This window comes from Notolepis coatsorum, assembly GCF_963971535.1.
Source record: "Notolepis coatsorum genome assembly, chromosome: 17".
NCBI classification, from domain to species: Eukaryota; Metazoa; Chordata; class Actinopteri; order Aulopiformes; family Paralepididae; genus Notolepis; species Notolepis coatsorum.
In genome coordinates, this window is record NC_140181.1 from 36,454,087 (window position 1) to 36,481,820 (window position 27,734).

The 27,734-nt window shown below is 44.9% G+C and overlaps 1 protein-coding gene across 1 annotated transcript; it reads left to right on the forward strand.

Moving 5' to 3' along the window:
* On the forward strand, window positions 1-27,734 carry LOC311244531 (ADP-ribosylation factor-like protein 8A). The gene is made up of 7 exons (XM_084334088.1): window positions 1-363; window positions 3,150-3,230; window positions 4,780-4,853; window positions 11,558-11,651; window positions 14,997-15,064; window positions 15,326-15,396; window positions 22,538-27,734. Exons 1-7 carry the CDS (start codon window positions 241-243, stop codon window positions 22,588-22,590), a joined length of 564 nt encoding a protein of 187 aa, XP_084190214.1. The 5' UTR covers window positions 1-240; the 3' UTR covers window positions 22,591-27,734.

A 27,734-nucleotide genomic window follows, 5' to 3' on the forward strand; every position in this document is an offset into this window, starting at 1 on the left:
GGCAGGCAGGCAGACAGACAGACAGCGGAGTAAACAACACAGACACCTGAGGAAAAAAAACACAACGACACAGAAACAGAACCACCTGCCAGTCACGCCGTCACCTCTGTTGACACACATACACTTCTGTTGATCCGTGTTTCCGTCGCCATCGCTGTTTGTTGTCACGCTAACAAGCAGCCGTTAGCCTGCTAGCATAGCCACATAGCCTACCGTTAGCATTTAGCAGTCGCTTTCAGGATGATAGCGTTGATCAACAAGCTGCTGGACTGGTTCAAGGCTCTGTTCTGGAAGGAAGAGATGGAGCTCACCCTAGTTGGGCTGCAGTACTCTGGGAAGACGACCTTCGTTAACGTGATCGCGGTAGGTTTTTGTATCATTAGCTAAACACGCTAACTATACTAGCTCAGCTGTCATCGTTTACCATCTGTCCATTGTTATGTATGTGTGTATGTCAGCATGCTAGCGAGACTATTATTATAGTCTCGAGATTATAGTACTTATTTGAAGTGTTATAGATTAGGTTCTCAATCTCTGTTGAGAACAGACTGCTATTCATGACCCCAACATGTCAGTCAGGCAGAACAGTGAACTCGCACCATAATGTTTTCCACTTTCGCGTTATTTACTTTTTACTTATCTATTAGTAATTGGAGGAGGGCTTTAGACTTCAAATAAGTATTATTTCACAAGAGAAAATTATTTATAATAACAGATTATAAATGTGATAATGTTTATAGTCTATATATTTTTACTACCCCCCAAAAGTATTTTGCTATCGACCCTGGCTTGAGAAATTATGGTCTCTGACAGCATACTGGTTCTGACCCTGGCCTGGGTCTCTGGCAGCATACTGGTTCTGACCCTGGCCTGGGTCTCTGGTAGCATGCTGGTTCTGACCCTGGCCTGGGTCTCTGGCAGCATGCTGGTTCTGACCCTGGGTCTCTGGCAGCATGCTGGTTCTGACCCTGGGTCTCTTACAGCATGCTGGTTCTGACCCTGGCCTGGGTCTCTGGCAGCATGCTGGTTCTGACCCTGGGTCTCTGGCAGCATGCTGGTTCTGACCCTGGCCTGGGTCTCTGGCAGCATGCTGGTTCTGACCCTGGGTCTCTGGCAGCATGCTGGTTCTGACCCTGGCCTGGGTCTCTGGCAGCATGCTGGTTCTGACCCTGGGTCTCTGGCAGCATGCTGGTTCTGACCCTGGGTCTCTGGCAGCATGCTGGTTCTGACCCTGGCCTGGGTCTCTGGCAGCATGCTGGTTCTGACCCTGGGTCTCTGGCAGCATGCTGGTTCTGACCCTGGGTCTCTGGCAGCATGCTGGTTCTGACCCTGGGTCTCTGGCAGCATACTGGTTCTGACCCTGGCCTAGGTCTCTGGCAGCATGCTGGTTCTGACCCTGGCCTGGGTCTCTGGCAGCATGCTGGTTCTGACCCTGGCCTGGGTCTCTGGCAGCATGCTGGTTCTGACCCTGGCCTGGGTCTCTGGCAGCATGCTGGTTCTGACCCTGGCCTGGGTCTCTGGCAGCATGCTGGTTCTGACCCTGGCCTGGGTCTCTGACAGCATGCTGGTTCTGACCCTGGCCTGGGTCTCTGGCAGCATGCTGGTTCTGACCCTGGGTCTCTGACAGCATGCTGGTTCTGACCCTGGCCTGGGTCTCTGGCAGCATGCTGGTTCTGACCCTGGCCTGGGTCTCTGGCAGCATGCTGGTTCTGACCCTGGGTCTCTGACAGCATACTGGTTCTGACCCTGGCCTGGGTCTCTGGCAGCATGCTGGTTCTGACCCTGGCCTGGGTCTCTGGCAGCATGCTGGTTCTGACCCTGGGTCTCTGGCAGCATGCTGGTTCTGACCCTGGCCTGGGTCTCTGGCAGCATGCTGGTTCTGACCCTGGCCTGGGTATTTGGCAGCATGCTGGTTCTGACCCTGGGTCTCTGGCAGCATGCTGGTTCTGACCCTGGCCTGGGTCTCTGGCAGCATGCTGGTTCTGACCCTGGCCTGGGTATTTGGCAGCCTGCCTAGAGCAGGGTTGAGGTCAGTAGATGGAGGAGATCCCAACATTTGAAGTCCACAAAGTAATTGTTCATCTTGTCTTCTCAATCTCATGGTTGGTAAAAAAAAAGCTTTGTAGGGAAATTGAAGCAGGCTTCACACAAGACTATCCATCCAAGCAACACAGGGTTTGGCCCGGTGATAAGAAAGTCCCTGAAACTGTAATGGTCAACAGCACAAGCAGACAGCAACATACTGACAACATCAATACAGAAAAACACAAACAGACGGCAAACAAACACACTGACAACATCAATACAGAAAGAAAAAAACAGACGGCAAACAAACACACTGACAACATCAATACAGAAAAACAGTAAACACAAACAGACAGCAAACAAACACACTGACAACATCAATACAGTAAAACACAAACAGACAGCAAACAAACACACTGACAACATCATTACAGCAAAACACAAACAGACAGCAAACAAACACACTGACAACATCAATACAGCAAAACACAAACAGACAGCAAACAAACACACTGACAACAGCAATACAGCAAAACACAAGCAGACAGCAAACACACACACACACACACACACACACACACACTCATATATATAGTGGGGTAATATACGTAGGACCCGTGTATGCTTTACCCAACGCAGTTGTGCGATTTGCGAATCTGATTGGCCACTGACGTTTCTGGTCATGTGACATGTGCGCCCAATAGTGTGACGAGCTGTGTCTTTGCCCATTTCCGCGTCGAACAGCCTGCAAAGCACCTGGCGTTCTATCGCCATGCTCTAAGACAAACTCTAACCTTAACCAACTTCGAAAGAGTGCCTAAGCTTAACCGGCGAAAGAACTTGCAATCACACGATTGGTGCATATGTCACATGACCAGAAACGTCAGTGGCCAATCAGATTCGCAAATTGCACAACTGTGTTGGGTAAAGCATTCACGCACGTAGTACTACATGTCTCGGTACCATAGGACTACCTCTCTTGCCAGGCACTCGGATAGACGGCAAGAGAAAAGGCTAGGTAATTTAGTGGTTTAGGTTCATAAAAGGAATTAATGGAATGGTAACTCAGTGGAATGTTACATCATGTAGTAATGTGTGTGTGTGTGTGTGTGTGTGTGTTGCAGTCGGGACAGTTCAGTGAAGACATGATTCCTACAGTGGGTTTCAACATGAGGAAAATCACCAAGGGAAACGTCACTATCAAGGTTGGTACTGCCTTGCTCAAGAGCAGGGTTTCCCACATGACGTATGTTGTAATGAACCCCATTCCCAGCAGGCTAAGAGAGTACATTTGCTCAGTTATGTCCACAGCTGAACAGCTGTTTAAACCTTCTGGTTCCTGCCTTGCTCAAGAGTTTTGTTTTAAGCCAGTAACACAAAATGCTGACTGTGTTGCATGGTAGTAGTTTACTAAACAGCCCTGTCTCTCTCAAATTCAAAATTAGCTTGATTGGCAGGACAATATAATTTTGTGTTTAATAAAGCATTGCAAGTAAGACAAAACAATTAAATAATACAATGTTTACCGCAGCTCTGCATAACTGGTTTTATTCATTCAGATATCATGGAAATATATCCAGTATAATAATAATCATCAGAGGTAGACACTAAAGCACTACATTTGAAATACCAGATTACAGCCATGATCAATATTTTACTCTATTCTCTCTCTGAGGCTGTGGCATGCCGTTACATATTTTGCTGCCAATAATAGACACCCCTCATCCTCTCCCACGGGTATTGGTATTTTTGGTGTTTCTGAAAAGGTGAAAATATTTCTGCTAATTTAGAGTAATATGTTTCCCTTATCTGAACATATTTTGGACATTAGAGAAGGAAGTGCATTTCAGTCTCTATTTCTGAGAGGTCACAGTCTCTGATCTCTGGGTAGCCAGCTTTTTGAATGTCTTCCCTTTTCTATCTCAAGGCTATGGTCTAAAAGTCTGTAAAGTATTTTAAGTCTTTTGTTGTTCAAATCTTTCTTTCTTTTGGTTTCAGGAGTGGTCAGGTATTTGGCCAGTTCAACCTTTCTGTTTAGTTTTTGATAACATTGATGCCCTCTTCTCTCTCTCCTGCTCTGTCTCTCTCTAATGTCCTGTCACTCTCTCCTGCTCTGTCTCTCTTTCTAATGCTCTGTCTCTCTCCTGCTCTCTTTTTCCATCTCTCCAATGCTCTGTCTCACCTCTCTCTCTCTCTCTCTCTCTCTCTCTCTGTCTCTCTGTCTCTCTGTCTCTGAACCTATAATGCTATCTCTTTCCTGCTCTGTCTCTCTCGAATGCCCTGTCTCTCCTGCTCTGTCTCTCACTGTCCTGCTCTCTTTCTCTGTCTCTCTCTCTCCAATGCTATGTAAAATGCAACATTGTAGCACTCGACACTTTAATGAACATTGTTACTCAGCTGATAGAGTTGTACCCTTCCTGCTGACTTGTCGTACAAAACTTGTAAAAAATTACTAAATGTAAAAAATTTAAATGCAATGCTCTGTCATTCTCCTGCTCTCTTTCTCTCTCTCTCATGCTCTGTCTCTCTCTCATGCTCTGTCTTTCAATAATGTTCTCTCTCTCTCTCTCTCTTGCTCTCTCTCTCTCTTGCTCTCTCTCTCTCTTGCTCTCTCTCTACTGCTCTGTCTCTGAGTTATAGAGCAGGATGCTCAAACACGGAATCCTGTGTTCATTATGATGTGTGTGTTACATGATGGTAGTTTGTGAAGCTCTCACTGTCTCTGTTTGATTCTTTGTCTTTATCTTTCTCTAGTTGTGGGACATCGGTGGTCAGCCTCGGTTCAGGAGTATGTGGGAACGTTACTGCAGAGGAGTCAGTGCTATAGTGTAAGTACCACTAGAGTCAGTACTATAGTGTAAATACCACTAGAGTCAGTACTATAGTGTAAGTACCACTAGAGTCAGTGCTATAGTGTAAGTACCACTAGAGTCAGTGCTATAGTGTAAGTACCACTAGAGTCAGTACTATAGTGTAAATACCACTAGAGTCAGTACTATAGTGTAAGTACCACTAGAGTCAGTGCTATAGTTTAAGTACCACTAGAGTCAGTACTATAGTGTAAGTACCACTAGAGTCAGTGCTATAGTGTAAGTACCACTAGAGTCAGTGCTATAGTGTAAGTACCACTAGAGTCAGTACTAGTAAGTACCACTAGAGTCAGTACTATAGTGTAAGTACCACTAGAGTCAGTACTAGTAAGTACCACTAGAGTCAGTACTATAGTGTAAGTACCACTAGAGTCAGTGCTATAGTGTAAGTACCACTAGAGTCAGTGCTATAGTGTAAGTACCACTAGAGTCAGTACTAGTAAGTACCACTAGAGTCAGTACTAGGCCTGTCACGATAACACATTTTGCTGGGCGATTAATTGTCCCAGAAATTATTGCGATAAGTGATATTATTGCGGTTTTGAGAGAAATAATTTTTTTGAGAAATGTATTTCCCAAAAGTTTTCAATCAACTTTTTTTTTTTACTAATATAATGATAATAGCATAATAATGCAAGGAAACCGTTTCAAAGTGCAATAAACCTTTATTTAACATTGGAAGACATTTTAAATATCCTAAATTACTACCTAACCAATCAGATATGAGGTAGCGTCAGAAGCAGAGTAACCTCGTTCCCAGTTTTATCTCTGTGAGAGCAATGATAAAACGAGCAGAGCAATGTGTGTGGACAAGAGGCGGGTTGCTACGTTTACTGTAGGAAGGGGCTTTTAGACCCATGTTTTTATTTTTTGCTTCGAAAAGAGGGACATCCTCTCAATATGCGGGACGTGGGACATTAGGTAAAATGGCTGTGCAGTATACAACCAAAAGCGGGACACCTGGTCACCCTAACTGTGGCTCGCGTTTGTTTACTGTGGCTCGCGGATTATGTGATGGGCAAGCTACTTGGAAAATGTAGTAAGCTACACTACCAGTTACTCTCGATTAAAATATAGCTCAACAATAATCAAATAAACACAAATATATACTATCTCTATTGGAATGGAGACTTTTCAGCACAGGATAAACTAGGGATGGGCAAAAAAAAACAGATCGATTGATCACATGATGTACTTGAGTACTCGTGGAGGAAAACGCTGTACAAAATAAACGTCTTTTCCGGTGTTTTAGACTTTGCTCTTTTATTTTGAAACCCACCGACCGGAAGTATTGTTGTTATTATCCTAGCAGAACCTATGAGCGGACAACTTGTGTCGTCCGGTTCTGTGTTTTTGAGCTAATGATAAAACAAATGTTGAGATTGTTGGTGAACAACTAACTTTGGGTTAGTTTTAACGTTAGCTACTAACGTTAGATGCAGCTACTACAGGCAATCAACGATGAGGAGGAAGCGTCATAGCATCAACACTAGATCTTTAATCTTTATTTAGCAGTCCAGTTTCTCCGGGCAGTAGCGTATAGCGTTTGTTCACGCTACATCACTACTTGGGTCTAAAAATAGCTACACTACAAAGAACGCTACTTGGTTCAAAAGGAGCGACGCTACCATCACGCTACTGAGAAATGTAGTTAAGCTATGTAGCGTTGCTACTGCCCAACATACGCATGGTGCTCACAGGAGCTCCCGTGCTGTACTCTGTAGTAACGCCAGCGGCCCGCCTCCCCACACGGAGAGGTACTGGTTCCCGCCTCATTAAAACAAACACGCAAATAGCAATTAATTGCGCCCATCAAAATCATTGCATTCATTTTCATTATTGCGCGATAAATTGATTTATTGCTTATTGCAACAGGCCTAGTCAGTACTATAGTGTAAGTACCACCACTAGAGGAGTCAGTGCTAAATGTGATTGACATGAAATCCAGAATGGCGGAAAATCCAATATGGCAGACTTTATGGGTAAATGTGTAGAGTGAATACAGATGGATGTCTGTACCAAGTTTTGTGTAAATCGGACTTATGACGTAGGAGTTCTGACCTTTCAAATTTCAAAAGTTTGACCTTTAATTATAGCGCCCCCTTTAGGCCAAGTGGGGTAATCATTTGTTGGAGAGCATGAATGAATGATAACTTTATTTAACAGATTGCAGAATGGGTACAAATTACAATACAGTACGGCTCAATACACACAATTGTTAAGGGATGCAGACCAGAGAAAGACGTTTGTCTTGTTTACATCAGGGTCCCCCATTTTCATTTACATTTACACACAACTTCCAATCAATGCAACAAAGTTCATGTTGCTACCATTTACCATCTCACAGGAATTTGCAAAAGCATTTCTGAAGGAGATTAATAAATATTTTTTCTTTTTGAATTCACACAAAAACAATAGGGGTTTTCCACTGCACCTAATGGAATGGCGGCTCACCCCATCAGTGCTACCTAAAAACGAGAAAAACACACATTAGTCATATAATACAAATATATGGAATAACAAAACAATTGCCAACTAAATGTATAGCAGAAACAATCAAAGTCAAATACGTCAAATAACTCAAGCTCTATGGTCCCTAAACAGCAGGTCAACAAAGACCAGAGCAAACAGTAACAAACAAAGGCCCAAACCAAAACAAAGGCAGAATCAAATGAGGGGGAGAGAAATGATCAGCCAGGGTCTATGAAGGGTGTGGTGATCCAGGATTGGGTGCAGGGATCCTGAAACCCATCGACCAATTGGCTGAGGTTTGGAAAGGTAATCCACCAATGGAGGGGCAGGAACAGCAGTGACGAATGGTGGATTACTGGTACCCACCAGTTAACGGACTGGAGGAATGAAAAAAGATAGAGACAAACAAACACTAGAAAAGAAAAGTAATTGAGATGTAACAACCACCACTAGAGGAGTCAATGTTATAGTGTAACTACCACTAGAGTCAGTGCTTTAGTGTAAGTACCACCGCTAGATGAGTCAGTGCTATAGTGTAAGTACCACCGCTAGATGAGTCAGTGCTATAGTGTAAGTACCACCGCTAGATGAGTCAGTGCTATAGTGTAAGTACCACCACTAGAGGAGGCAGTGCTTTAGTGTAAGTGCCACCAGAGTCAGTGCTATAGTGTAAGTGCCACCAGAGTCAGTGCTATAGTGTAAGTACCACCAGAGTCAGTGCTATAGTGTAAGTACCACCACTAGATGAGTCAGTGCTTTCGTGTAAGTACCACCACTAGATGAGTCAGTGCTTTAGTGTAAGTGCCACCACTAGACGAGTCAGTGCTATAGTGTAAGTGCCACCACTAGAGGAGGCAGTGCTATAGTGTAAGTGCCACCACTAGAGGAGGCAGTGCTATAGTGTAAGTACCACCAGAGTCAGTGCTATAGTGGTGTAAGTGCCACCACTAGAGGAGGCAGTGCTATAGTGTAAGTGCCACCACTAGAGGAGGCAGTGCTATAGTGTAAGTGCCACCACTAGAGGAGGCAGTGCTATGGTGTAAGTACCACCACTAGAGGAGGCAGTGCTATAGTAGTGTAAGTGCCACCACTAGAGGAGGCAGTGCTATAGTGTAAGTGCCACCACTAGAGGAGGCAGTGCTATAGTAGTGTAAGTGCCACCACTAGAGGAGGCAGTGCTATAGTGTAAGTGCCACCACTAGAGGAGGCAGTTCTATAGTGTAAGTGCCACCACTAGAGGAGGCAGTGCTATAGTGTAAGTACCACCACTAGAGGAGGCAGTGCTATAGTAGTGTAAGTGCCACCACTAGAGGAGGCAGTGCTATAGTGTAAGTGCCACCACTAGAGGAGGCAGTGCTATAGTAGTGTAAGTGCCACCACTAGAGGAGGCAGTGCTATAGTAGTGTAAGTGCCACCACTAGAGGAGGCAGTGCTATAGTAGTGTAAGTGCCACCACTAGAGGAGGCAGTGCTATAGTGTAAGTACCACCACTAGAGGAGGCAGTGCTATAGTGGTGTAAGTACCACCACTAGAGGAGGCAGTGCTATAGTGTAAGTACCACCACTAGAGGAGGCAGTGCTATAGTAGTGTAAGTGCCACCACTAGAGGAGGCAGTGCTATAGTGTAAGTACCACCACTAGAGGAGGCAGTGCTATAGTAGTGTAAGTGCCACCACTAGAGGAGGCAGTGCTATAGTAGTGTAAGTGCCACCACTAGAGGAGGCAGTGCTATAGTGTAAGTACCACCACTAGAGGAGGCAGTGCTATAGTGGTGTAAGTACCACCACTAGAGGAGGCAGTGCTATAGTGTAAGTACCACCACTAGAGGAGGCAGTGCTATAGTAGTGTAAGTGCCACCACTAGAGGAGGCAGTGCTATAGTGTAAGTACCACCACTAGAGGAGGCAGTGCTATAGTAGTGTAAGTGCCACCACTAGAGGAGGCAGTGCTATAGTAGTGTAAGTGCCACCACTAGAGGAGGCAGTGCTATAGTAGTGTAAGTGCCACCACTAGAGGAGGCAGTGCTATAGTGTAAGTACCACCACTAGATGAGTCAGTGCTATGCTATGGGATGTTCGATCCTAATGTGAAAAACTGTGATTTTATGACTTTATGTCTTTTTTCTGTTGTGAAGCAGAGCTGCAGTTTCTGTATGAAAGGTGCTATACAAATAAAGTTTATTATTATTAATTTATATTATTATTATTATTATTATTATTATTATTATTATTATTATTATTATTATTATTATAATAATATTATTATTATTATTATTATTATTATTATTATTATTATTATTATTATTATTATTATTATTATTATAGTGTAAGTACCACCACTGGATGAGGCAGTGCTATAGTGTAAGTACCACTAGAATCAGTGCTATAGTGTAAGTACCACCACTAAAAAGGTTTATTGTTATTATAGGTACATGGTAGATGAACATATTTAAAGGTTGTTATTGTTATTATAGTTACATGGTAGATGAACATAATTAACACTTTCTTCGCCAGGCTTATGTACATCATTATACCCCTCTCTGCCAGCTCTATTTGTCTATGGAGAAGTTCCCCTTCTTTGCAGGGCTATAACTTTTTAAATTGTATTGCTAAATTGACATTACTATGGCCCATTCAACGTCAATTATCTATCGTTCAGGACGTAGGAACGTTATACTTTTTCATTCACATATTCATACTAAAATACGGTCTAAAGTATAAATAGGTTTTTATCGTTTTCTGCAGCTTTCTCCAGAACGTGATTTATAGCCCTAAATGCATTATATTGATGATCAAATACAGTTTGATAGCGATCTGCGCGAGATAAAAAAATTCAAATGGACGTGCTTCTAGAAGTTACTACTTATCATCTGATGTTGACCGGATGGGGTGGGGGGGGTCGTTTATAATTCCGTGGCCAACGTTAGATGATTCATCTAGTGTGGGTGATATGATCATTAGAGCAGTTTATATCGAACACGGTAAAAAAAAAACGCTGAATCTTACCCCAGTCTCCTCGGGCCGTTGGGCGATGAGCGTGGAGCAAAAATATTCCTATTATGGGATGTAGAAATATGCGATCCATCTCCAGGTTGTATAATAGTATATACATCCAAATCATGTTGTTTATCGAGTTATTGGTAACGGATTGCTATCCATTGTGTCTAGCTCGAGTCCCGGGACTATTAGCGAGTGATCGGACCGAATTGGAATGAGCACCAGCTTCCGTTTCCTGTTTCCGGTTTGGGCGATCCGCCGATCGGCCACCAGATGGCGCTCTTGAACCGTTGGAGAGTTGAGAGGGGATCAACAGTAGATCTCAAGTCTCCGGGGGAGAAATATGATTGCGATCACAGATTTTTGAAATATTGATCTCAATGACGTGTTACGGCGTCATTGGCAGAATTAGCATGGCGGGGAATGACAAGTTTAGGCGTCTCTGGCAGAGAAAGTGTTAAAGGTTATTATTGTTATTGGAGTTACATTGCAGATGAACATATTTAAAGGTTGTTATTGTTATTATAGTTACATAGTAGATAGTAGAACACATTAATTGCCAAACCCGAGATAAGTCGGGTTAACTCAACATGCGTTGGCTGCCAGACCCGAGATATCTCGGGTTTTGGTTGTCACGGAATTATAAACGACCCCCCCCCCCATCCGGTCAACATCAGATGATAAGTAGTAACTTCTAGAAGCACGTCCATTTGAAATGTTTTATCTCGCGCAGATCGCTATCAAACTGTATTTGATCATCAATATAATGCATTTAGGGCTATAAATCACGTTCTGAGAAAGCTGCAGAAAACGATAAAAACATACTTATACTTTAGACCGTATTTTAGTATGAATATGTGAATGAAAAAGTATAACGTTCCTACGTCCTGAACGATAGATAATTGACGTTGAATGGGCCATAGTAATGTCAATTTAGCAATACAATTTAAAAAGTTATAGCCCTGCAAAGAAGGGGAACTTCTCCATAGACAAATAGAGCTGGCAAAGAGGGGTATAATGATGTACATAAGCCTGGCGAAGAAAGTGTTAAAAGAAATAACGATTAAAACCCAACTTTTCTCGGGTTTGGCGCTCAAGCGATGGCGAGTTAACCCGACTTATCCCGGGTCTGGCGTCCAATGTGTTAACATATACATAAGTTGTTATTGATATTATTATTGTTATTGATATTATAGTTACATGGTAGATGCTGCAGACCCAGAAAAGATTGAAGCCTCTAAGAATGAACTTCACAACCTCCTGGACAAGCCTCAGTTACAAGGAATACCTGTAAGTAGCCTGTCCTATACTATACTGTCCTATACTGCTATACATTATACTATACTATACTGTCCTATACTACTATATACTGTCCTATACTACTATACTGTCCTATACTACTATATAGTATACTATACTACTATATACTATACTGTCCAATACTACTATATACTATACTACTATATACTGTACTATACTGTCCTATACTACTATATACTATACTACTATATACTGTACTATACTGTCCTATACTACTATACTGTCCTATACTACTATATACTATACTACTATATACTGTACTATACTACTATACTGTCCTATACTACTATATAATATACTATACTATTATATACTGTACTACTATACTGTCCTATACTACTATATAATGTACTATAATAATATATACTATTATATACTATACTGTGCTATACTGCTATACTACTATATACTATACTATTACAATACTATGCTATTCTATACTGTACTATACTATTACAGTACTTTATAATATAATATACGATTATAGTACTATATACTGCACTATGCTACACTATTACAGCACTATAATAATATACTGTAATGTACTATACTATACTATTTTATTTCAACCTTTATTTAAAATAATTTCTGAGGTTTCCCTTATTTACAGAAACAACAAATCATACAAATGTACACAATAAAGCAGCAATATTCACAGAAAATGTAACGCAAAACAATCAGCTAAAACAGTTACAGGTGGTCACACAATGGTCAGAAATCATAAGTTTAAACATTCCAAGGGAAGGAGAACCTCCAACTTCAGAGAGAGGAGGACATTCCAAGAGTTAAAGGCGTCATAGCAAAAAGCACAAGATTTCCCTAGATCAGAACATACTTGAGGGACCCTAAGAACCATCCTGTCATTAGATCAGAACATACTGGACCCTAAGAACCATCCAGTCATTAGATCAGAACATACTGGATCCTAAGAAGTCAAGTCAAGTCAAGAGTTTTATTTGTCATGGCATACGAGTATACAATGAAATGCGGGTGGTCTTGCCCGCAACGATGTGCAATACAGTGGTACAACATATAATAGAATCCAATACAAAAAACATTGTGCAATAACAGGTAACAGAGAGAACCAAGAACCATCCAGTCATTAGATCAGAACATACTGGACCCTAAGAACCATCCTGTCATTAGATCAGAACATACTGGACCCTAATAACCATCCAGTCATTAGATCAGAACATACTGGATCCTAAGAACCATCCAGTCGTTAGATCAGAACATATTATATATGTATATTATTTACAAATAATTGATAATAGACAAGTACAGTATGTGTTCCTTATGAGAGCCACCTATAATTTACAAATAATTGATTATAGACCAGTATGTGTTCCTTATGAGAGCCACCTGTAATTAACAGATAATTGATTATAGACCAGTATGTGTTCCTTATGAGAGCCACCTGTAATGAACTGCTGGAAAATGAAATTGCCCCCACGGGCTTCACAGATCAAGAAGAAACATTACAATCGATCCACAACAAAAAACACCATAAAATCCACAATTATGCAACAACCCCAGACTTTCCCCAATGAAGGAAGAGAACCAGGGGGAGAAACCTCAGGTGGGCACTGGGCAGTTCAAAGGGGATCCCCCATCAGGGTGTCGTGAAATATGGTGTTGCTATGGATGATAGATAGATGGAGAATAGAACAAGCGAATAATTGGTAATATATGGTAATGTTGATATAAACACATATATTACATACATAGTAGCAATATTATCTAAAGTATATAAGAACATTTTCCAATTAAAATAATAATAAAACGAAGAACAAAAAAGCATAGGAATACAAGCGTTGGTATGAAAAACAAGGTGATGGCTCAAGGTCACACTCCCCAGGGCAGGAGAACCACTCAGATCCAGGTGAAGTAGAGCGGGCATGGTTAGACACTGTAGGTCAACTGAGGATGGAACAATTCCCGTTCATGAACTGAACTGTTCCACCCCTACCATATACTATATAGGGATGGGCACAAGTAATGCTTTCCCAGATCGAGTAATCGCATGCATTAATTGTTTAGGGAAATACATTTTTAGAACGCATCTTAAAACGCATGGCAGCAGCAATAACGAGATATTGCACATCACTACAGATTTGATCCCACAGCAATATACCCGATGCTTACCACAATGGGTGCCGCGTTGTTTCCGGGCGACGGCTATGCGAGGCCACTAATGGAGTCCATCATCTTGTTTGTAGAGCTATAACTATATTCTATATAGTCATTTGACACTGAGTTTCTTCCGGTCAAGATGCAAAAAAGAAAAAAAAATTCCATCCATACGTTCCCGTTTTATACCGTGGTGAATATGAGTGTTATTTCGGAATGATCCGGGCTAATTCCTGGGAGGCTGGTTATAAGCCGCAACGTGTATTATACTAAATCCATTGGCGTTTTACATGCTACAATAAAAAGTAACTATTGTTTTTTGATGCTTTGATCGCCATCAACGGCATACATTGTGGACTATCGTTACACACATACTCTCGGATCGCAATGAAAACATTCTTGGATCAACGCAAGATTGATATCATATAGCCCTTACCTTGACTAGGATCTACCCCAAAAACAATATTCCAATTATCTGATCGCCATTCCAAGTATAGATGTCCATCGTGTCACCAACATAATCCATCCCACAACACAGATCGGGAGTATCTGATTCTTCTCAATCCGAGCGTTCTAACCGCTTGTCTTGCCCGGAGAAAAATAGCCGAGCCGGACCTATATAATCGACGCACAGCCCAAGACACAGAGTTGCAAAGGGTGCTCGATACCGCCGCCTGGTAGGATGCGGCCGGTACTGCACCTTTGGAGTCCCAGTATGCCATTTACAGGCAAAATACAGCTCCCTGACATTGAATAGGGTATTAAAATCGATGGCACTGAAAGGGTTAATGCGTATTGTCAGTAACAGTCAGTTACCAAACTTACCAACTCACGCCTCGCAGGATTTCAGAGTGAGATTTCTGTTTCAGTGACACAAACAAGCACTTTTGGTGATTAAACGAAATCACACACTCAAAAACCACTCAAGTTCAGTTTAAGCGGCGAGTACTCGAGTAAGCAACTACTCACAGCCGTGTGTGTGTGTGTGTGTGTGTGTGTGTGTGTGTGTGTGTGTGTGTGTGTGTGTGTGTGTGTGTGTGTGTGTGTGTGTGTGTGTGTGTGTGTGTGTGTGTGTGTGTGTGTGTGTGTGTGTGTGTGTGTGTGTGTGTGTGTGTGTGTGTGTGTGTGTGTGTGTGTGTGTGTGTGTGTGTGTGTGTGTGTGTGTGTGTGTGTGTGTGTATCTAGGTCCTGGTTTTGGGGAATAAGAGAGACCTTCCCGGCGCTCTGGATGAAAAGGAACTCATAGAGAGAATGTAAGTCTGGACAGAGTCTAAGAGAATGTAAGTCTAGAGAGAGAATGTAAGTAGAGAGAGAGAGACGGAGAGAGAGAGAGAGGCTACTGCAAGCCTTAGTGCTCAATTCTTATTTATTGGTAAACAGCTCCCTGTCCCTCCACTGACCACCTCATCACAGCTGTCTTCCATGTTTATATTCACCTAGTGACTTCCGCCACAGAATTGTGATGAGTGTCAATCGAGAGTGACGTAAAAGTTGTGTCTGTGTGTGTGTGTCAGGAACTTGTCGGCCATCCAGGACAGAGAGATCTGCTGCTACTCCATCTCTTGCAAGGAGAAAGACAACATTGGTAGGATGCACACACACACACACACACACACACACACACACACACACACACACACACACACACACACACCCACACACAAAAGAGATGAAAGACTAGAGCATAGACTGTAAATATGACAATTAGCATAGACGGTAAATATGACAATTAGCATAGAATGGAAACATAACAATAAGCATAGACTATAAATATGACAATAAGCATGGACTGTAAATATGAATAGAATAGAAGAGATGACTGACAATTAGCATAGTCTGTAAACATGACAATAAGCATAGACTGTAAACATAACAATAAGCCTAAACTGTAAACATTACAATAAGCATAGACTGTAAACGCAACAATAAGCATATACTGTAAACATGACAATAAGCATAGACTGTAAATATGACAATTGGCATAGAATGTAAACATGACAATAAGCATAGACTGTAAACACTACAATACACTGTGGCAATTCCAGGTGTAGGGGTGGCAGAATAAACAACACACAGACAGGTTGCAGTTCCCAAAATCATGCTCTTTATTTTCTAGTCAAATAATTTGCTGGCGGTAATCTGTCGGCCGGGCGGCGTCTCCGCTCTGTGGCCTTTTGCCTTGCGCTGCTACGGGGGACTGAGAGGAGGCTCCTCGGCTCCATTAAGTCCCCCCTCCCCAACAGGCGCACCGCGCCGTGATTCGCTAATCACGTAATCACTCTGATGGGTCTTTAGTGACAGGTGCGTCCGGAAGCGGACGCCCAAACATGGGCAGCGCCCAGCCATTGGGTCGCCACATAGCGCCCATCAATCACCAAGCCCAGGGGTGGCTTGGGGTTGCCACAGTACCCCCCCCCTCCAGCTCCGACCGTCGGGGAAGAGCGTCCGACGCCCAACAGGCATCCTTCCTGGAGAGGGCGTCTGCGTTGCCATGCGCCACCCCTGACCTGTGAATGACAGAAAAGTTAAATGATTGCAACTCCAGAAACCATCGAGTCACCCTGGCATTGGTCCCCTTTGTCTTGGCCATCCAGACGAGGGGGGCGTGATCCGTCACCAGCGTGAAACGCCTCCCCAGCAGATAATAACGGAGCGTCTCCAGTGCCCACTTAATTGCCAGACCTTCGCGCTCCACCGCAGAATAGTTGCGCTCGTGTGGCAGCAGCTTCCTGCTCACATATAAAATTGGATGTTCCTCACCCTCCAGTTGCTGGGAGAGGACCGCTCCCAGTCCCACCTCTGATGCATCTGTCTGTACCGTCATCTCCTTGTCGAAGTTCGGGGAGATCAGCACCGGTCCCGAACAGAGGGCAGTCTTGAGGTCCTCGAACGCCGCCTCCGCCTCCGGTGTCCACTTCACCGTGAACGGCCGCCGCGCCTGGGTCAGATCTGTGAGGGGAGCAGCGCGAGCAGCAAAGTTAGGGATAAACCTCCTATAATAGCTCGCTAGCCCATTAAATGTCCTGACCTGCTTCTTGGTTAAAGGGCGAGGCCACTCCCTTATCGCATCAATTTTCCTCTTCTGCGGTTTTACATTGCCCCGGCCTATTGTGAACCCCAGGTACTCTGCCTCTTCTAGTCCCAGCCTGCATTTCTTTGGGTTGGCGGTGAGACCCGCCTCCCGGAGGGCACCCAACACCGCTCTCACCTTTTGGAGGTGGGTGTCCCAATCTGACGAGTGGATGATAATGTCATCGAGATATGCGGCTGCATACTCCCGATGGGGCCGTAGTACTCTGTCCATCAGCCTCTGAAAGGTAGATGGCGCCCCATGCAGGCCAAACGGGAGAACTTTATAATGAAACAGCCCATCTGGGGTGGAGAAAGCCGTCTTCTCCCTCGAGGCGGGGGCCAGAGGGACTTGCCAATAACCCTTTGTTAGGTCTAGTGTCGTGATAAACCTGGCCAGGCCCAGTCTGTCAATGAGCTCATCCACTCTAGGCATGGGATAGGCGTCAAACTTTGAAATGTCATTAAGCTTCCTGAAATCATTGCAGAACCTGGTTGTTGAGTCGGGTTTCGGCACTAAAACAATAGGACTGGACCACCCGCTATGAGACTCCTCAATCACTCGCATCTCCAGCATGACCCGCACTTCTCTTCTGACTGCCTCTCTTTTTGCCTCTGGGATACGATAGGGCTTCAGCTTTACCTTGTCTCCCGGGCTGGTAATGATGTGGTGCTGGGCCAATGTGGTGCGGCCCGGCGTGGCCGAAAACACGTCCCGGTTCTGTTGGACCAGCTCCCGAAGCTCCTGCCGTTGGGTCGGGGACAACTGTTCCCCGATGCGAACATCGGCCGCCTCTGCCACCTGCTGCGCAAAAGGGGGAAGAGGGGGGGGCGAGAGCAACACATCCCGGGCATGCCATTTCTTCAACAGGTTAACATGGTATAACTGTCGATGCTTCCTACGGTCGGGCTGGTGGACCTTGTAGTTGACGGGACCCACTTTCTCGATTATGTCGTAGGGTCCCTGCCATTTGCCTAGGAATTTGCACTCTGCTGTCGGTACCAGTACTAGGACCCGGTCCCCCACATTAAACTCCCGTGGCTGTGCGCCCCGGTCATAAATGCGCTTCTGTGCGTCTTGGGCCTGTTGCATATGCTCTCTCACCACTGGCCAGAGCGCCTTCATCCTGTCTCTCATTACCTGCACATGCTCTATGAGAGACCGGTGGGGCGACGGCTGTTCCTCCCAAATCTCCTTTGCGATGTCCAGGAGACCCCGCGGCTTGCGGGCGTAGAGCAGCTCAAATGGCGAGAAGCCAGTGGAAGCCTGTGGGACCTCACGCACAGAGAACATCAGAAAGGGCAACAACTGATCCCAATTCTTCCCATCCTTCTCCATCACCTTCCTTAGCATGCTTTTTAGGGTCTTGTTGAAGCGCTCGCACAGCCCATCCGTCTGGGGATGGTATATGGAGGTTCGCAGCTGTTCCACTTTCATCAGTTTGCACATTTCTTTCATGACCCGCGACATAAAGCACGAGCCCTGATCAGTGAGAATAGAGTCGGCAATTCCCACCCGACTAAACAAATGAAAGAGCTCCCGTGCCACAATTTTGGCCGTCACCGTGCGTAACGGGATGGCTTCGGGGTAACGGGTAGCATAATCTATGATTACCAGTATATACTGGTGGCCTCGGGACGATTTAACTAGAGGGCCCACCACGTCGAGGGCAATTCTTGAGAATAGGGTCTCAATGATGGGCAGCGGGATCAGAGGATTTTTATATTGTACCTTTGGTGCTGCGCGTTGACACTCTGGGCAGCTCCTGCAGTAGTCCTCTACCGCTCTCTTCATGCCCGGCCAATGGAAACGCGCCCTTATGCGCTCCATGGTTTTGTCCACGCCCAGGTGCGCTCCGAGGATATGTGAATGCGCTAGCTGGAGTACAGTGGGAATAAAGAATTTCGGCACCAGCAATAGATCTCTAACCTCATCATTCTTTTTTATGACTTGGTACAGCAATTGTCTTTTTATTGCAAAGTGAGGATATGACAGGTTACTCACCCCCTCCACCGGATTTCCATCTATGGTTTTGATATTCGCCCGGGCCTGCGTTAGGTTTGGGTCTTCCAGCTGGGCCGTTCCGAACTGACCCGCCAGGTCCCTCCCCACCTCGTCCGCCTGGGGGAACTCCGCAAATGGGTCCTCGTCACTGCTATCCGTCTCGGGGCCCGCTTGGGGCGCCGGCGCGTCGTCACCCACACCTGATGCCGTCTCAGTCTCACTCCCCGGTATATTCAGGGGTTCCGGCGCGTCGTCACCTACATCTGATGCCGTCTCAGTCTCACTCCCCGTTACGTTCAGAGCACACACCATCGGCTGACGTAACCCTTTCTTCTTCCTCGGTTTACCCGCAGAGGGTGGGGTGCGCGGGGAGATGACGGCTGAGCACAGCTGGCGATACAGGGGGCAGTCTCGACCAATCAGCAGCGCTACCGGCAGGTTAGGTATGACGCCGGCTGTCATCGAGCAGACCCCCTTGGTGGTTGTCAAGGTGATCTGCGCTGTAGGATACAACTTTGTGTCCCCGTGCACACAGGACACTGACACTTGCGGAGCCTCTGCGTCGCAGTGTGCCAAATGGGGCTGAACCAGCGTTATGACACTACCCGAGTCCAGGATCGCTACGGCATCTTTGTCGTTGACGCGCACGGGTAAAAGTGTCGCCGATGTTTCCTTATGGGCCCAACAGGCTGCGCCATAATTGCACGTCTTTCCGCGGGGGTCTGAAGCTGCCGCCGACGGCATGGACACATCCCGGCCTGGGCAGTTCCACGAGAGATGCCCGGGCTCGCCGCAGTCATAGCAGCGTCTTTGGTCCTGGTCGAACAGCGGTCTTCTTCGGGGTAGTTCGGGATCACCTGCGTTCTTTACCCGGCCCCTTGGGCTGGGCTCGTCGGGACCCCTCCTTGTTCTCGGCCGCTCTGGCTTTTCCCCTCGCCCCCCTTTGAGTAACTCCCGCGTTACCTGGTGGGCCTCCACAATATTCACCAGCTGCTCCACGGAGCGGGGGTCCGCTTGACTCGCCTGCTTCTTCGTGTCATAGGGGAGGGCTCTGACAAAGCGGTCCATAACAATCCGTTCCAAGACCGTGGGCCCTCCGGGGTCAGTCATTAGCCAGGCTCGGCTTATGCGGACCAGGTCGTGCATCTGGGAGCGCGGGGAGGCCTGTGCGTCATACACCCAGTCATGGAACCGCTGCGCACGGGACTGCAGACTATGGCCGTAACGGGACAAAATTTCCTGCTTTAGCCGAGTGTAGTTCTCGGCTTGCTCCGGTGGCAGGTCCTGGTAGGCCTTTTGCGCATTACCCGACAGGAAGGGGGCCAGCAGTCCCCCCCAGTCGTCTTCTGGCCAGCCCTCCCGGCCGGCGGTGCGCTCAAACGCTAGGAGATAGGCTTCTATATCCTCCTGCTCCGTCAGCTTGGGGATGAAGCGCCCGGGGTTAGGCCGCGTCCCGGCGGCCCCTTCCTCCCGCCGGTGAGAGGCCATCCGCTGGAGCTCCGCGTGGATCATCCCCGTCTGTTTCCTCTGTTCTTGCAGGGCCTCTTCGTGCCGTGTCTGTTGTTCCATGCTCGCCTGTACGAGCTGCTGCACCAGCGCGTCCATGCTTTTTCCGATATTAAATATATATATATTTTTTTTTTTTTTTTTTTTATTTCTTTTATTCTACTTCGATAAAGTCTATTGTTGTTTATTCCGCACCCCTGATTGCCAGTAGACTATGCCCGCATCCTCCACCACTGTGGCAATTCCAGGTGTAGGGGTGGCAGAATAAACAACACACAGACAGGTTGCAGTATATATTATTATACAACCTGGAAATGGACCGACTATTTCAACATCCCATAATGGAAAACTGTCTACCCCACGCTGATCGCCCAACGGCCCGCGGAGACTGGGGTGAGTTTTAGCGTGTAATATTACCGTGTTCGACACTAACTGCTATGATGAACATTTGACCCACATTAGATGATTGGTATAACGCTGCCCACGGAATTATAAACGCCCCCTCGCCCATCCGGTCAACATCAGATGACGTGTAGTAACTTCTAGAAGTACGTCTAGTTGGAATTTTTTATATCGCGCTGATTGCCATCAAACTGTATTTCATCATCAATATAATGCATTTGGGGCTATATATCACGTTCTGGAGAAAGCTGCAGAAAGAGATGAAAACATACTTATACATTAGACCATACTTTACTATGAATATGTGAATGAAAAAGTTTAACGTTGCTACACAATGAACAATACATATAGGACTTTGAATGGGCCCTAATAATGGCAATGTAGCAATAGAATTTAAAAAGTTATAGCCCTGCAAAGAAGGGGACTTTCTCCATAGACAAATAGCGCTGGCAATCTATGGTATATCATTAATTTAACCTTAGGCAACCAAAGTGTTAATGGAATTATAAAGCAACAAAAAGATTTTTTTTGACTTTTTATTGCTGTTTTTACCTGTTATAACAAAGGAAAACCTCAAACTCTTATGAAGAGGAGAAAAAATACTGGCTGTGTAGACAATAAAACACAGAAGAGAAGAATCTATAAAATAAAAAGTAAATTTTCCGTTGTTCGCTAATTTCGCACCACATATCAGGCATACAGGTAAACCTGCATCGTTAGTCGTGAAAGCAAATTAATCTGTCCACGCTGAATTAAACCCTCTATTTTCCTCAGACTTATCCATTAATCCATGGTTAGCTTACTGGGGGATCGGAAACTCAAGATTAGCCACTTGCAGACGGCAGGGAGAGGCGCGGGCTGTGACGTACTGTATATTTTAGTTTATGAAATATTTTTGTTGACTAAATATTTTAGTTGATGAAATATTTTTTCATTTCAGTGTCACAGTATGACATCGATCTCCAAAATAAGAGAACAAAAAAAAAAGGAAAAAAAAAAATTGCCGACCCCTGACTTAGATACATATAGATACACGTACACATTATAGATACACATACACATAGATACTAGGGGTGTAAAGGTACACGTATCCGTACCGAACCAAACCGTTTCAGTGTGTACCATACCGTACCGAACGGCTGTGTAGTGTACCGAACCAATACAACGGTATGTTAACCACTAACGACCGCCCACCGGGGGCTGTTTTTTTCACAATCTAATATTATTATTATTATTAAAATTGTACAAGTCGATTATTAATTTCAATGTAGAATATTCGTTGACAGCCCTACAAGTACAATTAGTTACTGCACACTACATCACCCCTGAGTGGAACATGGAAAGCCAAACTTTCCCCCACTGTACCGAAAACCCGTACCGAAATTTGACTTCAAAACCGAGGTACCATGGTTTTTGTGTACCGTTACACCCCTAATAGATACACATGCACATACAGTACACATACATATATAGATACACATACATATATAGATACACATACAGTACACACACAGATACACATATAGATACACATACACACACTCACACTCTCCTTCTCTCCCCCTTATCCTCTCTATCCCCTTCTCTCTCCCTCGCTCTCTCCTTTCTCTCCTATCTCTCTTTCCTCTCCCTCCTCAATTTTTCTGTCTCTCTCACTGTCTCCTCTCTTTCTCTCTTCTCCTTTTCTCTCTCTTTCTCTCCCCATCTCTTTCTCTCTCTCTGTCTCCTCTCTCTCTTTCTACAGACATCACTCTCCAGTGGTTGATCCAACATTCTAGAACCAAGAGGAGCTCCTGAGAGCTGCCACGCCCCTTGACAGAACAGACCACACTCACCTCCCTTCCCCCAGGCCACACCTCCATCTCCCTCCGATCACCATACCCTCCACTACAATCCCCTATAACAGCCCCATCAGTCATACCCAGCCAACAGCCATGATTCTGCCTCCATCTGTGTCCTGAGACATTCTTTAATACATACCCCTATCTCACAATGTCTAATAATGTCTCACCCTGTCTCACAGTGTCTCACAGTGTCTCATAATGTTTCACAGTGTCTCATAATGTCTCACAGTGTCTCATAATGTCTCACAGTGTCTCATAATGTTTCACAGTGTCTCATAATGTCTCACAGTGTCTCATAATGTTTCACAGTGTCTCATAATGTCTCACAGTGTCTCATAATGTTTCACAGTGTCTCATAATGTCTCACAGTGTCTCATAATGTTTCACAGTGTCTCATAATGTCTCACAGTGTCTCACAGTGTCTCATAATGTCTCACAGTGTCGTTTCACAGTGTCTCATAGTTTCTCACAGTGTCTCATAATGCCTCACAATGTCTCATCATGTTTCATCCTGTCTCATACCTACCTATCTTTTGACCCGGGTTCGACTGACCGATTATCTGTATTGGGGACAGAATACAATATATCTGTCGATAAATGAGAGCATAAAAGGCCAGACCTTTCTTCCAGAAAGCCTGTGCAGACATGTAGCTCTGCTATATAGACATGTAACTGCAAATTTCTGATGATACTTTTTTATAATGGATTCATCATGATCTACAAGCAGCGATAATATCTGTGTATAAGAGGCGACACAAGACAGGAAGCAGATCTAAAATGTAGGGTGTGATATCGGGTCACTAGTGTATCTGTCGGACCCTCCATCTCTCTCCATCCTTCCTTCCGTTTCCTCCCAGCCTCCACCCCCTCCCTCTCCTCCTTTCTCCCTAAGCCCCTCCCCTCACCATCCACACCTCCATCTTGCAGCTGTTCACACTCACATGACCCTGAGGCACCTCCCCGCCTGTCTATTTCTATATGTTCTATCTGTTCTATCTCTACACAGCTTCTCTATACCTCCTCCCTTAGTCTCCTCCTTTGTCTCTTTCTCTCTCTTTGTCACTGTCTCTATCTCTCTATTGCCAAGCCCCCCCCCCACTCTCTTCCCTGCCGAGAGAGGGGTGTAAACCTTTTTATTGCACTGTTGATTTTGTTTTTGTAAGATAATAATAACGATGATGATAATAATAATCTTCATATTGTGACATCACACGGTCAGTCCATATAGAAGGAAAACGAGGAAGAGGTACTTAAAGACATGATCTGGTGACATGATGAAGGTTAGTCTGCTCTTATTCTTCCGCAGGCCGTTTGTCACTTTACAGGACGATGATAAAAGATGTCAGTGTTTCAGTGTTTGTCCTCCGTCTAGCGTGCGACTAGAAACACCTGTTGGTTTGAATCAGGAATGTTATCAATGCTAAGTAGCCCTTATTCCTGAAGTGCCAATATAGAGACCTTCTCTAAACGTTTCACACGACGTGCCAAGGCCCTGGCGAAGGAAGATAAGAGCCTAAACTTCAAAATGTCACAGTGTTGCTTTAACTGGAGAAGGAGACGTTTAGCATTCTGTTCATATCTCTGTAAGAAGCTTTTCTTATTGGTTTCTTTTGTTGTTTTTTTATTGTTGTTTTTTTACTTAAAATCATGTAAGATTCTGTCTGGACTTCATTACCCAGAGGTCAGTGTTTCCTGCGGTGATAATGTTGTGATCATGTGATCTAGAACTCATGGGTCAGGTTAGATGGACGATGCTGAATCCAGTTTGTTCTAGCTAAATGGAGCCGAGGAGTTTGCTAGCTGACATACTTGTACTAAATACAAATGAATGTGGTTTCAGTAGGTGTAGTCAGTTAGCTAGCTGGTGCACAACAACAGCATTCAAACATTGCAGCAACACCACTACACTATCTGTTTATTCTGTGTTTAAATATTCACTACAATGAAAATGTATTGGTCCACCAGTCACATCTAGCTGCTCTGATTGGCCCATCAGTCACATCTAGTCATGGTCTTCAGCATCAGCATCGTAGTCTTATCAAGCATCTGTGGTGTCTAGTGAACAGAAGGCCCTCAGCAGCATCTGTGGTGTCTAGTGAACAGAAGGCCACACCCCCTCCGCAGCATCTGTGGTGTCTAGTGAACAGAAGGCCACACCCCCTCAGCAGCATCTGTGGTGTCTAGTGAACAGAAGGCCACACCCCCTCCGCAGCATCTGTGGTGTCTAGTGAACAGAAGGCCACACCCCCTCAGCAGCATCTGTGGTGTCTAGTGAACAGAAGGCCACACCCCCTCAGCAGCATCTGTGGTGTCTAGTGAACAGAAGGCCACACCCCCTCAGCAGCATCTGTAGTGTCGAGTGAACAGAAGGCCACACCCCCTCAGCAGCATCTGTAGTGTCGAGTGAACAGAAGGCCACACCCCCTCAGCAGCATCTGTAGTGTCGAGTGAACAGAAGGCCACACCCCCTCAGCAGCATCTGTAGTGTCGAGTGAACAGAAGGCCACACCCCCTCAGCAGCATCTGTAGTGTCGAGTGAACAGAAGGCCGCAGCAGCATCTGTAGTGTCTACTCTAGTGAACAGAAGGCCACACCCCCTCAGCCTACTGAGAGTTGACTGTGCTTAGAGAGGATGACCTAATACACTGACTCATTCTACTGGATCTTTAATTTTGTTAAACTCTCATCCTATCATTGGTCCATATCAAGTTTGACTGCACCCTGACCGGAGCCAATCAGGTTGCAGAATACACAGGAAGAGGAAGGAATCTATGATAATGATTGTACAGTATAAAAATCCTGATGAAGAATGAACAGTATCAGTATCAGCTCTGCTTCTACACACCAGTCTGGTTTCTACACATCTTAGCAGGCTGGTCAGCCTGACCTGGCCCTGCAGGAGAAAAATAGTTACTGTTTATTACTTTTCCAGAGCAGTCTGTCTATTAAAATATGTCCACCCAGCTGTTCTAGATCACATGACCCTCAGTGTCAGAGCTGTTCTAGATCACATGACCCTCAGTGTCACAGCTGTTCTACATCACATGTGAAGGCTCTGTTGTGGTTCTGAACCAGCGAGGGAATTCTGTTCTGATTATTCTCTCGTCCACTTCTCAATCTGTATATTGATCTATTGATTAGCCAGCACAGTGATTATTAGTTACTGCTGATGACATTTATGGTCATACATTGATCTGTTGGGAGGACTGTCCAGGTGGCCTGATGGAGAAATAAAACTTCAGAGAGACTATTTGATACGTCTCTAACAATGTGACATTTCACACAAACTTCTCTAGAGGTTTGTGGTCAGCTGTTTGTGTGTTTGTTGATGAGGCTAAGTGTCTAATCCTTTATAAAAACCTCCCTAGTGATCTGCTCTGCTATCATCCAGAGCCCTAGATACACAGAGTTCGTCCAGTTTGGACTGTTGGCCTAGAATGAGAAGAGTTCTTCAGTTCTTCAGCATTGAGGGACCACGCTACTCCTTACAATGCAAATTCCTTTCCCATTGTGTAATGAGGGAAGCCGTTTTAGAACAACGACAACAGCGGCCTGTCCTCTTATTATTATTCTGTAGATATGGAACTGTCCTCCATGACATCGCCCTGGTGAGTTGACATTCTAAAGATCAGCTGGTACAGAATCACCTGTTACCTAGCAGCAGCCATGGGGCAGGAGTGAGGAGCCAACATGGCCGCCCTTCCAGCGAACTCTGTTGATTGATGGCTCTGCTCGCCTCAGTTTGCATGCCGAGGGCGGGGTTTATATCTGTGGGACCCGGTGAACTAAATGGTTATTTTTTATGGAGTAAAGACTTGTCATCTTACTATACAACATATCAAATATCTAGTAGGCACAGTCCTTCATAGGAACATATTGTTATCTAAATATGATACTCAAATCAGAATCCAGTGTGTTTTGGGATCAGTGCTTTTGAATCTCATTGGACGGTCCTGTAAGAAGAGTCACATTGATTCTCACAGAGATCCTGTGGAGAAGATCCTGTGGGCCTTGTCAGTTTGAACCTTCTAGGACTGGCATATAGAATATTTCCCCCTATTGCTGGTATAAGATGAACATCTATTTCAGTTGATGAAATTAGTTTCAAAACAGCCTTTATTTATTTCAAAATGTTTTATCTTTATTTACTCAGAGCAGGTTTGCTGAGCATGTATATTATTTTTCAGTAACACCCTGCTTCACACAGTTCCACACATTCACACCTGGGAGCTACAACAACAGTCTGACACTGTTGACCACTGAGCAGCTCCACTGGAACAGTTTGGGATTAAGTGCTTTGCTTAAGGGCACTTCAGCAGTTAGTCCAGAGATCAAACTGATCTGATCACAAGCTCACAAGGACCAGCTAATAAGATGTCCTGGGACCAGCTAAGAACTGAATGGGCTCTGATGTCCTGGGACCAGCTAAGAACCACAGAGACTTTCAGTTCCACTAAAAACATGAAAAGTGAATTCACGAGAAGGGATGCACCGATACCAATAGTCATATCAGGCTAATCGGATGTCTCTAATTAAGACAAACAAATTATGTGTCAATATTTTAGTCTAAGTTGATACTGTTCAGTAAAAGTAGTGGAGACCGGTGCTCGCTATGGAGCGATGCTTCGTCTCTATCAGCAGACAGGAAGTGGTATTGCTACATCCCTACCTAGTCGTCAGCAGACAGGAAGTGGTGTCACTACATCAATACCTAGTCGACAGCAGACAGGAAGTGGTGTCACTACATCCCTACCTTGTCGACAGCAGACAGGAAGTGGTGTCGGCAGCAGACAGGAAGTGGTCTCTGCAGCAGACAGGAAGTGGTGTCGGCAGCAGACAGGATGTGGTGTTAGCAGCAGACTGGAAGTGGTGTCGGCAGCAGAGATATGACCTGGTTGGTTCTGGTCCCCTACAGTATTTTCCTACTGAGTTCCTGTGTGACTTTGTGACTAAGGTACTGATATGTTGTATATGCGGGACGACTAGTCCAAGAGGGTCTGTCAGTTTTAACCTGTTTGTACATTATTGTTTGTTTTCAGTTGATATAATGTGTTTTAATAGGAACATGCTTGTGTATGATACTAATTAAATACTATG